This window comes from Ursus americanus, chromosome 14, assembly GCF_024610735.1.
Source record: "Ursus americanus isolate L20-20 chromosome 14, mUrsAme1.1.p, whole genome shotgun sequence".
NCBI classification, from domain to species: Eukaryota; Metazoa; Chordata; class Mammalia; order Carnivora; family Ursidae; genus Ursus; species Ursus americanus.
In genome coordinates, this window is record NC_142140.1 from 35,727,999 (window position 1) to 35,742,551 (window position 14,553).

The 14,553-nt window shown below is 43.0% G+C and overlaps 1 protein-coding gene across 4 annotated transcripts in view; it reads right to left on the reverse strand.

Annotated features, from left to right (window-relative positions):
* CACNA1D (calcium voltage-gated channel subunit alpha1 D) overlaps positions 1-14,553 on the reverse strand; it is a 299,657-nt gene that overhangs the window by 122,301 nt on the left and 162,803 nt on the right. For 3 of the 4 annotated variants that reach the window (XM_087866963.1, XM_087866962.1, XM_087866964.1), the window contains exon 8: positions 13,530-13,633. In XM_087866963.1, coding sequence (XP_087723089.1) covers positions 13,530-13,633 — 104 coding nt within the window. Of the gene's footprint in view, positions 1-13,529; positions 13,634-14,188; positions 14,293-14,553 lie in introns of all 4 variants that reach the window. The other variant, XM_045807357.2, reaches the window with a different exon arrangement.

The following is a 14,553-nucleotide window of genomic DNA, read 5'->3' on the forward strand; positions in this document are numbered from 1 at the left end:
TGCACCTGGCTTTCTTCCCTCAGCAAAATGTTTTTGAGCTTCGTCAATAATACTGTGTAGCATTTCCAATTCCTTGTCCTGATGGGTAGTATGCCAATTTCACCACATTTTGTTTATTTATTTTCCTGTTGATAAACATTTGGGTTTTTCCAGTTTGGAGCTACTGGGAACAAAGCTCTATGAATGTTCATAGATGAGTCATAGTGCATGTAGGTTTTCATTTCTTTCGAGTCATTACCTGTAGGGATGGGACTGCTGGGCCGACATGGTATTTGTTTAACTTTATGAAAAACTGACAAACTCATCCAAAGTGGTTGTGCCATGTTAGGTTTCTATGAGCAATGTATGAGTACAGAAATTGCTCTGTATTCTTGCCAACACTTGGTATTGTTCATCTTAATTTTAGCTATTCTACTATATATGTTACAGTATCTCACTGCAGTTTTAACTTGCACTTCCCGGGTGACTAAGGATTTTGAACATCTTTCCACGTACACTGGCTGCTCTGTATTTTCTTTTATATAGTATCTGTTCAGGTCTCTTGCCAATTTTTAATTAGGTTATCTTCTTAGTTGTTAAGAGTTAATATATTATAGCTACAATTCTGTCAGACATCTATTTACCTATCTGTAGACAGAAGAAATATTTCCCCCAGTGTGTGGTTTCCCTCTCAATTTCCTGATTCTGAAGGGAAAAATCACTTAAAAATGTAGTTTTTAGTTTTTTAATGGTCCATTTCAAGTCAGTGTTTGTGTCTGGTGTGACCTAATAGTCAAGGTCCATTCCTTCATTCATTATTATATTTTACTGAAAAAACCTTTTCTCCATTGGATTTAGCACCTTATAAAAAACCAATTGACCATATATATATTTCTGGATTTTCTATTCCACTCAAGTATCCTATATATCTTTTTGCCAAAATGGCACTAAATTTACTTTGCATTACGATAAGTCTTGAAACCAGGTAGTGTAAGTCCTTCAACCTTGTTCATCACCAAGATTATTTTGGTTATTATTTGGTTATGTGGCAATCTGTAATTATATGTGAATTTTAGAATCAGCTTGTCAATTTCTTTTAAAAAAAAGCTATTAAGATTTATAAATAGGACAGCATCGAATGTGTAGAAAATTTGAGGAAAATGGACATGTTAACAATATTGTGTCTTCCAATCCATGATCATGGGACAGCTTCATTTATTTAGACCATCTTTAACTTTACTAATCAGCGTTTTATAATCTTCAGTGTAGAGATCTTCCATATCTTTCCTTATCTTTGTTCCCACGTATTCTAATTTGTTGATGTTATTATATATTCTCAAATTTCATTTTCTACATGCTTGCAGCTTGTATATAGGAATAAAAATTTTTGTAAACTGATCCTATACCCTGTGACCTTGCTGTATTCATTTATCATTTCTAACAGGTCTTTGGTCAATTTGTGAATAGAAATAGTTTTTGCTTTCTAATCATTCTGCCTTTTCTTTTTCTTGCCTCAATGCACTAGCTAGTGCTTCCAGTATAATGTTGAATAAAAGGGGTAAGGGAGGGATGATTGTTTCTAATCTTAGGGAAAAAGCATTCAGTCTTTCACCATTAGGGATGGTATTAGGTACAGTTTTGCGAGGTTTTCATTTTTGTTTTTTGTAGACAACCTTTTTCAGGTTGAGGAAGTTCCCATATATTCCTAGTTTGCTGAGTTTTTATCACAGTTATAGAACACTGTCAGTAGCACTGTCTGTATTTACTGAGATTATCATATGATTTTTCTCCTTCATTTGGTTCATGGGGTAAATTACATTGTTTGAGTTTCCAGTGACGAACCAACCTCGTATTTCTGGTGTAAACCCCATTTGTCCTTGAAGTATTGTTCCTTTCATATTGCTAGAGTAGATTTGCTAATATTTGAGAATTTTATGTCATTAATGAAAGATGTTCTTATTATATCTGTTTAGCTTGGTACTGAGGTTATTCTGGCTTCATTAAATTAGTTGGAACATGTTCACCCCTCAATTATCTGCAAAAGGTTTTCCTAGGAATGACATTCTAATTTGTTTGACAAAATTCACTTCTGACATCAAGGCCTCTAGTTCACTTTGAAAGGAGGTTCATGATTTTGAATTCTATTTAAAAAGCAAACATAGGGCTCCTTGGTTTTTTATTTCTTTTTGAGTCCATTCTGATAAGCTGCGTTTTTCAAGAAATTTGCCTATTTCTCCTAAGTTATTGAATTTATTCTCATAAAATGTTATACCCCATTCTCTTGCTATTGCTTTAGTGTCTGTGATAATGCCCCTCTTTCATCACTAATACGGGTAATTTATAATTTGCCTGTTTTGATTAGTCTTGCTAGGGATTTGTTGATTTTAACAAGCTTTTCAAAGAGCCCACTTTTGTCTTTGCTAACTTTATTTTTGTGTTTCCTATTTCATTGACTTCTGTTAATTTCCACTTATCTTGGGCAAAATTTTGCTCTTTTTTTTCTAGATGTTTACACGATAATGTGGCTCATTGAATTTAAACCTTTCTTCTTTCCCTCTCAGCACTCCTTTAGATGCATAATGCAAATTCTGAGATGTTGCGTCTTCATTACTCAGGTTAAAATATCTTATGATATTTACTGTAATATTTTTCCTTGAGTTGTAAGTTCAAGCTATGTTATCTAATTTCCAAATATTTGGAGAACTGTCTAGACAGATTATTGTGATTGACTTCTACTTCGCATTTATTGCTGTTAGAAAACACACACTTCTAAGATTTCACGGTTGTGAAATTGAGTCAGACTTCTGCCACCCATATGTAGTCTACCTTGGTTCATGTTCCCCGTGCTTTTGAACAGAATGTGTATTTGGCAGTTACTGGATATAGTGTTCTATAATTATCAGTTAGCTCAGTTCGGCTATAGTGCTTAGATACTGTCTGTACTTAGTGTTTTTCATCTCCTTGCTCTATCAGTTATTGAAAGAACTTTCATCTACGTTTGTGGATTTATCAGTTTCTCCACTTAATTTTTACAGCATTCCTTTTATATATATTAAAGCTTATTTCTTCATGTGTTTTTAAAAAGATTTTACTTATTTGACACAGAGAGAAAGCACAAGCAGGGGGAGCAGCAGGCAGAGACAGAGGGAGAAGCAGGCTCCCTGCTGAGCAAGGAGCCCGATACGGGGCTCGATCCCAGGACCCTGGGATCATAACCCGAGCTGAAGGCAGATGCCTAACCAACTGAGCTACACAGGCACCCCTCTTCATGTGCTTTAAAGACATTTAGAATCCTCATATCTTCTTGGTGAACTGATCCCTTTATGAGTTGCCTCCTTGTATTGTAATCCCTTTTGTATGACATTAATACAGTTACCCCATTTTTTTAATCTGTCATTAAATTTATGGCATCTTATATTTTTATATGCAGCTGACATGTCTTTTAATTAAAATGTGTACATTTGCATTTAACGCAATTACTGATGTGGTTGGATTTACGTCTACCATTTTGCTATTGGTTTTTGGTTCATCCCTCGTGTTCTTTGTTCCTTTTCCTGCCTGATTTTGAATAACTGAGTATGATTACTATTTAGCACACCATTTAATCTCTTCTTTTAGCTTTTAAGATAACACTTTACTTTTTAAACCATTGCTCTAGAGATTTACATAGGCATCCTTAATTTACTACAGTCTACCATGAATTCATAGTATTTCATATATAATGTAAGAATATTACAGTAGTAAAGTTCCATTTAACTCTATCTTTTGTGCTATTGTTGTCATACGGGTTTTTTTTTTTTACATACTGTAGTCCTTACAATATTGTTATTACCTTCATTTTCATCATCTTTTAAAGAAATTCAGAAATGAGGAAAATTCTCTATTCATGTTTACCATTTTTGGTGTTATTTTTTAATGTATATTTTTAAATCTGGTATTTTTTTTCAGCCTGAAGAACTTCCTTTAGCACTTCCTACTGTGCAGATCTGCTGGTGACCAATCCTCTGTGCAAATTTCTTTAATTCATCCTCACTTTTTGAGGAACATGTTACTGAATACAGAATTCGGTTTCCTTTCTTTCAGCTCTTGAAAGATGCTACTCCATTATTCTACAGCTTACATTATATCTGAGAATAAGTCACTGTATAATCTTATTTTCCCCCAGTACATAATTGCCTTTTCCTCTCTGGTTTCTTTTAAAAGAAACTGTAGTTTTTAAAACATTGTAGTTTTTATTCTCGACAATTTACGTTTGATGGGTCTAGGTGTGCTTCTCCTTGTGTGTAAACTGCCCGGGGTTTGTTAAGCATCCTGGACTTCGAGTTTAAGTTTTCAAAAACTTTGCAATGTTTGGGCCTAAATTCTTTCTTTAAAAGTTGTTTTCTTCTCCAATCTCTTCTCTACTTCTGGGAGTCCAACTTCCCATCTATCAGATTTTTATTGTCCTGGAGATCACTAAAGTCTTCACTGATCTTTTCTCTTTTCCTCCCTGTGTTCTATCTGTTGATTCCAGATACAGTATTGCCTCTATTTCTCCGCGGAGATTTGCCATCTGTTCCTTTAACATATCCATCCTTTCCTTCAATTCCTTAAACAGGTTTACAGTAGCAATTTCAAAGGCCTTGGCTTCTAATTGCAACACTTCTGTCATCTCTCAATTTGTCTCTATTGACTTTTTCCCCCTTGACTATAGATCATGTTTTCCTGCTTCTTTTTCTGTCCTGTGATTCTGAATGATGTGGAGAAACATTTGGGAGAACATCTGGATTCCGGTGTCTTCTCTAATGGGTGTGGACTTTTGTTTTGGCAGGTATTTAATTAATTAGCCACTTAACCTGAGCCTTTTGAAGCTGGTTTTTAAGCTTTGTTAGGGCAGGTCTAAGAGTAGCTCTACTGTAGAGCTAAAGTAGCCCCACCCCTAAGGCCTGGCTTTTCTGAAGTCTCAGTCGAAGGTCCAATGTATTCATCAAGGTCAGTCCACTCCGGCCGATCAGAACCCCTCTGTTTCCCAGCATTGTGAGGTTTCCAGCGGTGCACAGCTTTCCAGCGGCTATTCTCCACCTTGCCTTGATAGTCTCACCAGGCACAGAGCAGCTTAGTGTACAGTCAGAGATTTAAGAGAATCCTTAGATTTCCAGAGCACCTTCTCTGCACACCCCTCTCCAGTACCCTGCCCTGAAAATTCCAGCTGGCTCAGCAGCCCACGTTCTGCTCTTTGCCTCTTGAGCAAATACCCTGCTGGACTCTGCCTCCCTGTGCCTCAATCCTGGAAGGGTCTTCAGGCAGAAAACCAGGGCAATTGTGGAGGCTTAATTGATGTGTTTCCCTTCTCTTAGGGATCCCAGTCCTATGCTGCCTATTTCCTGGGGGGAAGAAACGGCTTCATATGTTTTGGCCAGTTTTACAGCTGTTGATGGTAGAAGGTCCACTCTGGAACTGTTACTATGGTGCGGCTGGAAGTGGATTATAAACAGTCTTGTAACAACTCAGTCCATTCATACTGTGGCAGCCCGGAGTGATTTCTATATGCAAATTTTTCCATCTTGTTAAGAAAATTTTCAAACACTCATAGAAGTAGAAAGAATTATGCAGTAAACACCCATATGCCTACCACCTAAAATTTGCAATTAACATCTTCTAGATTTTATCACCTCTATCCATCCTTCTATCCATTCACAAAGTCATCTTTCTTTTTTTTTTTTGATGCAGCTTAAGGTAAGCTGAAGACATCATAACACAGAATCATTCTGATAAAGTACAAATATAAATCATGTACTTCCTGCTTTAAATTCATCAGTAGGTTTATCCTTCAGCTAATGACCAAAATCTGTGACATGATCTAGAATGACCTTTCTTGATCTGGGTTTTGCTGATAAGTCTCATCTTCTCTCCACCCTCCTCTCCCTGCTCCCCGGGTGCCTGCCACCCCCGCTTTGCTCAGTTATTCCAAGAGCCTCTGCTCCTCCCCTTCGCAGGGCCTTTGCATGAATTCTCCTCTGACTAGAATACCCTCCCCCAACCTCCTCCCGCATCTTGCCTGGATATGATGGTTCTTCGTTCACTCTTCTCTTCCTCCAGGATCCTTCGCCTCAGCCCTTGGATATCAGCTGTGCCTTTTAAACACTCTCACAGTACTCCATACCTTTCTTTCAAAGAATTTACAGAAGTTTGTAATTATAATCTTTGTCTCCCCCATGAGATAAAAGCTTCATAAAGACAAAAACTCTGTTTTGTTTCCTTATTAGAAACCCAGTGTCTAGTAAGGGGCTTGGCAAATACACCTACTATTGTGTAGGCACTTAAAAAAGTATTCATTAAATGACTAAGTCATTTTTTTTTTCTTAAGAAGTCTAAGTAAGAGAATAAAAGTACCTAGCAAGATTTTCTGCTCTGTATTAGTCTGTTATATTGAACCCAACCAGCAGGCACAGGGTCAGACCTCATTACTGCCTCCAGGAGGACTGGCGAGGAAGACAGTCATTCAGAAAGCCCTCTAGAGACAGGAAATCCACAATTTTTCAGTGCTCTTCTAGACGGCCAATCTAAATTCTCATAACACGGTGGCTCCATATCTTCATTTGATTCTCAGAGATACAGCTCTGAATATCAGAGTTTTGTTTTGTTTCAGAAGGAAAACATTTTGATGGTATCAACACCGCTCCACGCCACCCCGCACCTCTACCCACGTGCTCTCGTCCCATAATGCCAGGGCAACACACAACACTCCCCTCCACCTCTGGGACCTGGGAGAGCGGTCTCGTCCAGGAGGAGGATACTTGGGCCTGGGATGCATACATCTGCTGAAATATTAAAATGAAACTCCAAGAAAGGAATGCCTGCTGGACTTGGATTAAAAAAGAGCCCCCCATACCATGAACATACTGGTCTTTGTATGCTGAGCTGCCCGGCTATACCAATATTTGATCTCTGTAAGCAATTTTACCAGCCTGCAAAAGAATAGCTCACAGAAGAAAACATAAACATAAAAAGACTGGCATAAGGTTGACAGGAGTGTCTTAGGAGCAATCGGCAGTATGTTTCTCAGAAAAAGTCAAATTATTGACTTCATAAACATTCCTTTCCTTGCAAAAGTGACAGCAAGTGTTAAAACCACCAATCAAATAGGGAACACGGGAAAATTATGGCTTTAATTTTGACCATTAAGTTACCAGCAGCTTTATGAAGAGCTGGGTCTGTGGATGGAAGTAATGAATTCTCTTCCCCCAGGACTTGGTATCCACAGACGCAACAACCCGCCTGACACCACACAGACACCCACAGCTACCTCTCCCCCTCCCCTAACTGCTCATCGACACACTAGAGCGCGGCGGAGGGAAGGCTGCCTGCCCATGGAGCAGCTTCTCAGTACGGAGCTCTCCATCAGCAACGCGGGTGCCTCCCGGTCCTCAGAGGTCTTTGCTGTGCATTATGAAAAAGGAACTCGGTCAGGAACAGTGGACAGCCACAGCAGACAAGTGAGAGAGCGCTCCTGAATCCGTGGCTAGTGCCTGGCTGCTGTCCACTGCTGTTGCCAAGGAAACAGACGTCAGCTTGATGGAAACAAGGATCAGCGAAAACTTTCACTTACCTCGCTTCCACTGATCCCGACAGCCATTTCTATGGCAACAGCAGCTGCGAGCCAGCGGCAGAGAGGTTCCCACTCCCTTACTAAGGTCAGGTGTGGCTAGCAGCCTGTGCCCTTAGGGTACTGGGGTACCAGCAGCACCAGGATCCGGCTGCCAGCTACCCCCGACAGCCTTTTAACTCTGAAACGAGAAAGTTCAGTGTTGAAAAGTATATATAAATGTTTAGCTTGGTTCTTCATTAGAAAAAGGAAATGGAGCATTCTTCTGTGTAAAGCTGAAGCGGGGCTCGATTCCTTGTTCCACCCAAGCCAAACCAGGGGAAGACACTAAAGGGCCCATGGCTCTTTCCCTCGACCTTCAACCCCACTCACAACAAGACTTCCAAATGCAAGAACAGAGACCTCCAACTGTGTGGACTAACCTCACATATTAGCCTACTCCAACCAAAGACAAACCCAGCTCAACGTGAGTTACTTTGCTGTCAGGGATCATGAAAGGTGTCTTTGTCCTGAATTCTTGTAGCACGGTCATCACTAATTACACATAGAAAAATACCTTTTTTTTTTTTTGAGTCATAAGATCTTCCAAGAACCCTATACCCTCTTTTCGTTTTTAGACTAGACCTCGATGTGGCTCCTTCGTCTGCTGGTCAGGATACAGAATTAAGTCATGAATCAGTACAACTTCATTCTGTAATACAGCGGCACCCAGTCACACGGGCAGCCTGATTACCCCATCGCCTAACAACACCCCTTCCGGTGTTGTAAGCCATTCAACTACTCTTCTAAGACGCAGGTATGCCAGAGGGGTATGTATAGGAAGAAACTCCGGTGTTCATTTTCAATCAGCAGATGCTGGTGAAGTGTTGAATGAGAGCAGAATCTAATCCCAGTCATGAATAATTCATAAGAATGCCTCTTCCCAGAGGTTATGTCTCCACTTAGAAAACATTCGCAAGTGATACAACTACCATCTACCTGCTACGTTTTGCCTCCTGAGCCAATATTCAAGGAGAAGAAATCAGAGGCCATCTCTGACCTACCGTGGCTCAGAATGGTGGGAATTTAAATGGACCAGGGGGCAAACGATGAGGCCCCAAACCAGATCCTGCTCTGTAAAATCCCGAAATCACACAGTCCGGAGTCCCACCGCTACCACCACCCCTCCATCCCTCCCCATTCCCTCCATGCCTACAGCCGCACGGTAAAACAGCCATGCCTGAGTCTGTGAGGCTCTGGGATTCGATGCAACTAGAATGCGGTATGGGAAGACCCCAAAGGTGAAACTCAGAATGATCCACTGGTTTAAAAATGGCCCTTGCTTTTCTATAACACTTCACCACATCCATGTTCCCTCAAAACTTCTGAAGTTAAGATAAACAGGCCTCTGGGGCGCCTGGGTGGCACAGCGGCTAAGCGTCTGCCTTCGGCTCAGGGCGTGATCCTGGTGTTCTGGGATCGAGCCCCACATCAGGCTCCTCTGCTATGAGCCTGCTTCTTCCTCTCCCGCTCCCCCTGCTTGTGTTCCCTCTCTCACTGGCTGTCTCTACCTCTGTTAAATAAATAAATAAAATCTTTAAAAAAAAAAAAAGATAAACAGGCCTCTAGTAATATAAAATCAGATTAATGATTTAAAAAGATACCTGTGATCTGATAAACTGGAACTTACTGGGACACAAAGAACACAATTTAGAGATGAAGGACTTTGAACTTAGAGACATGGGCTGGGTTTACATTCAGTCTTAGACTGTAAAACCTGCTTTACAAAGAACACTTATCTTCTAACATACAAAGCCTACTTAAGGAAGTGTTTCAAATATTTTCCCTAAGATGTTAGCAAAAACCAAAGCTTTGAATTCATAGGCGAGTTATAAATGATTTTAATCTAGTCTTTAAAGCAGGCCCAGGAGGTGGTTTATGTAATATCATCCTTCAGTAATCATTGGCTTATGTCATTACATATACACGTGTATATGCAATAAAACATTTAAAAATATTATATAACTTTCCACTAATGTAGGCTAATCTTGGCCAATTATTATAAGTTTAAAAGGACTGAGTTGGTTAGATTTTTTTCTTGCATCGAATCACGTTTTATATTCTTTCACTCAAGCCACCACAATGACAAAGGGCAAACACGCTCTAGCTCCCTGAGTCCTCGCACAACTCACACGGATGGTCTTATTAGCTCCATTGCACAGACCAAGAAAGTGAGGCTCGAACAGGATCAAGTCTTGGCTATCCAACTCTAAAGCTGGTGTGATTAACCACAATGCTACAGAAATGCCTTTCCCTTATGTTGTGCAAAAAAAAAAAAAAGAAAGAAAGAAAGAAAAAGCAATCACTGTCAGAGAGAACATGAGTCACAACGATTTAGAGTTGCGAGATATTTTGTGGCCTCCCCTCGGGGGGCACAGAGTACAGTATTAATGTGTATACAAAGTTCATTTCTCTCCGTCGCCTCCTGGGAAATCCAGACAATGGTACACTTTAATTTGAAAAGAGTCCCTGTGTCTGTCCCCACTTCACCCAGAGAGGGGACAGGGAGGAGGTCCACGGATTTAGGATGAAGTTGCATTCACTGAGTAAAATCCTTTACTTCTACATTCATTAGCTGATATAAATCCAGCCACCGAATGGGGAAGGCCACACAACGGGACCACCGTCCTTGAGGGACCAGGAGACCGAAGCTCAGGGCTACAGAGTGAAGTCCCGGAGTTGGTGCGTGACACCGGCAGGACCAGAACCCAGGCATTCGCATCTACCAGTCTCTTCTTGGGGGTCTGAACCACACCTTGGGGACCTTTCCACAGGTATGCCTGGCATCAGGTGGGTCCTGCAGGTAAAGAAATGAGCCCACTGCCCAGGTCCATCATTTTCCCCCCTGGGAATCTGGCAGTGGTTCTAAAGAAACCAGCACTGAGACACCAATGAGTTCTCTTATTCTGTCTATTTACTGGCAAAAACCTCAAAAGGGACAAGAAGTTAAATGAACAATTTAAAAGTAAAAAAAAAAAAAATCACCAAGCTTCAAAGAAAACAAAACACATCCCCCCCCCCAAAATCCCCAGCATGAGCAGAGACCTATCTGTCTGACTTATAGATGTAAATGAGACATTCTTTCCAATCCCTGGTCATAACAGGACCATCTCCTCAATGACAACGTGGAATTGCAGCACGAGCTACAGACCTTCTCGGCTCCCCCTCCCCCGAGATCGCTACCGTCCGAGATACAAGTCTTCACCTGTGTTCACGCTTGGTTACACAGGGCGTGCACTTCATAAACTTCATACTCACCTCGGGAAAAGCATCTGTTGTAAAACCAAAGATTTTTCCAAAGCATCAGTCTTAGGATACTTTACACATGGTACCAACACCAAATCAAGTGTGCAGATTAAAGTCAGCTCACGAATACAATAGGATGCCATGGCCACACACACACACAAAAGAAAAAAAGCCAAGGAGCAGGAATAAGTATTTCCAAGGGGTTAACAGACTGAAAGACACACAAGCATCACTTCACGATTCTTCATCAGAAGGCTATGGCACGGTCTTGAAGCTTCTAAAATGGGAGGCTCTTAATTCAGTGCTTCAAGGATTCTGTGCGTGCGTGCTGGGCTGGTGGTCCCTAAGGGGCCACGCAGCACAAATTGTGTCCCTTTTAACATCTACCTCCCTTCAGTGTTCCTAAAAAAACTGTGAAGACTCTAAGACTAAAGCAAGTTTTTAAAAATTTAACAAGAAAACGCACACAAGTGACTCCTTTTGATTTTTTTGTTGCTTTGGGGGCCAGGCAAGGGGGAGGAGTGGGGCAGGGGAGCAGGGAACCGTCCAGGGAGGGGGGAGCAAGCTCCTCATCGGTTTTCCCCTGTAGACGCCGTGTCGCCTTTCAAGATCCAGCTCTCAGACATGCAGCCTTCACAGCCCCGTGGTCTACACCTCTGGTCCAGCTCTGCCACCCTGCCCCGTTTCACGACAGTCTCCCCACCAGGCAATGAAAGCCTGAGCCCAATGCCTCCGTCTGGGTCTTAGACACAGCGGCACCTCCAGTCTCTGGCCCGGAGCCGGGCGTGCCATTGCCTTCTCCCTCCGAAGGGATCTAGTTTTGTTCCGATACCCAAATGTTTGTAAATTACTTGTTATTTTCCCTGAAGTATATCCCAGTAAACCGGTGGTCCCATGAGGGTGTCACTGTTGTCCTCCCCCATGGGAGCCGACATTTAGTGCCCCCCATTCTGCCAAGGAGCCCCTCCTCCCACCTTTTCCTTTCCCCGCCCCCGTCTCGAGCTGCTTCATCCTGCCAGGGCGACGGCTCCTGCTCTGGGAAGCTTGGAGATAAGGCATGTCACTGGCACTGTTAAAATTAGCAGTTTCCATGGCCTCAGTCAGTTTGGTTGAACATAGGAGACGTGGGGTGCCGAGCAACGCACAACAGAATTGCTGTTAACCTCGTGCAGGCCATTCCTGAGGCAAAACCGACACTAGGCTGTTTCTCCAGCGATAAATTCCACCCTTCCCAGCCCAACACTCACCTACGGCCACAGAGATTCAGCAGGAGAAAGCACTTTTCTAGTGTTTAGACTTTCACACGGGGGCTTAGAGAGCCAGTGCTCTGTAGATGGAAGCTCTGGTGGGAGTGGGGGATGCTCTCACACCCTCGACACGGCCCTACTCCCCTCACTGGGGGCACGGGCTCCAGGGCCATCTCTAGAGAGGGGCTTCCCGCCACAGCTGTGCGTCCGTGGTGTAAAACAGACCACATTCGGTCAAGGAGAACCCCAAATATGTTATCCCCTGAAAACAGGCAGGGCAGTTTAGACGGTGGACAAGGAGCTGTGCTCTCTGCTCTGGAAAAGGCAGCGTTTGGACAAATGCGATACAGGGCTCCTTGCTGACTCAGCATCCCCCCCCCCCCCCCCCCCGCCCCGAGACACAAACTTGGAAAGAGGAAGACAAAGCAGGTGAGGATTCGCTCACGTGGAATCAAGTGTCCCACCAGTATTCCTGAGGAAGTGTGAGCACGGTGGGTGACAAAGGTCCTCTGGGGAGATAGGCACCCCCGGCCCCCAGGGGGGGCCCTTGACCTCCTGGTGCAGCTTCTGGGAGGGCCCAGACAGCCCCTTCTTCCTTCTCAGGGTGCTCCTCTTTCTGGGTGTCTGTGGGTGGGCCTCCTCAGGGGCTTGGGACGGCATCTCCAAATATGGGCAAGGCAGAGCCCAGAAACACCGGCATCTCCTTCCCAAGCCAGCCTCCACTCTCCATGGAGAATCCTCTCTATGGAGGGTCATCCAAGGAGTAGAGGCGGCCAAAAGACAGTTCAAAAATGGTGACTAAGCGAGCCAGACCATAAGGCCATGGGAAGTGTGTATGCAAAAGCTGCTCATTACTCTGCATTAGAGATTGCACAAGGGAAGACCAGTCACGAATTAGAGGGACAAGTCTCCCAGTGACAGTAGCAGGAAACCAAGCAAATAAATGACTTGAAGGACGTAAGATTTCGGAATTGTTCAGTACTCACGGTGCTAATCTAGGTTTATTTCTCCTTCTCAATAAAATCTAAAACGCCCTGGAAATATTCATGATACGCTGTGGCTAACTCAAAAAGGCCAGGTTATACACGAATGGGAACAAAGCCACAAAAGACAAAGGCCCTCTCCTGGGGGACGCCAAGGCTGGGACTCCGCTCACTCACTTGCAATCAGCTTCTGCACAGGGGCACGCTAACGCACCTGGCTTCGGGGACACGCTTTCATGAGATTAATAATGTGTGGCAAGCGTCAGAAACACAGCATCTCACAGACAAGTTACAGGCAGAGAGAATCACAGTTCAATCCAAAAGCAACACACAGAAGGGACGTCAGAGTCCACACGCATGCAGAGAAGCCGCAGGGAGCAGCTGGGGGACACGCAGAGCTGCCCCACAAGAGGCAGCAGCAGAATGTGCAACACAGATCTGACTGCTTACCCACTAAGGACACCAAGAACCAGGTTAAGGACGAAAAATGAGCCAAGGATGATCAGACTAACAAAATACACCCATGGCCATTCCCATCCTATCGCATCATTTACCTGTAAAATGTAAGGAAATCAGTTATCAGTTATCCATTTACTAAAGAGCGGAGCCCCAGGAGCAGCTGCCAGACCACTTAGGGCTTTGGGTGGAGACTACTGCTCTGAGGACAGGCACCCCCACCTAGGACCTTTCATCTTTGGTCTTCAGGTAAGTTCTGCTGGTGAAATCTACAAACCTGGCCTACCAAAAGTCGGCCAGGACCAACTCATTTAGCTCCTATTTTGTACTAATTAATCTGCATATTTGGATCCAGACCAATAAAGCAATTATAAATGTATCTCATTTTAGGCCAGACAGAAAGGCAAGCAATGGAATCTATTTAAATCCCAAGCAACAACGCTGATTAATTTCTGGTCAATAACCATTCCATAGCTTTCTTTCATAAAGGCTGGTGAAGTTCCGGGAAGTATCTTGATTTGGGAAGCCTCAGTAGGAGAGAAAGCCTCTCGGAGGTTTGGCACCCATCCGGCTGCCCCCATCTAGCAAAACCTGTGTGGTCTTGGCAACTGTCCTTAGAACTCTGCTTTCAAGATGAAAGAGGTGTAGCTTACCCGCTCAATACACCAAGTACAAGATTTAGTACGAAAAATGACCCAAAGATGACGAGACTGACAAAATACACCCAGGGCAATTCAAATCCCATAGCATCATTCATCTGCAAGAAATAAGATGGTCTCATAGGAGTGGGTTAATAAGAGAATCTAATAAAGAGAGAGGGTCACATTAGAGATAGCATTCTATACATTTTATTAAACATTTACTTAGATTTGAATCAGAGACAACAGTAGCCAAGGCACATTCACTACACATCCCCAACACACACACACACACACACACACACACACACACACACGCCCGCCCATGAAGAGTCATCATAGCTTTGGGGGCAAATAATAGCAGACTTTGACACAGGCAG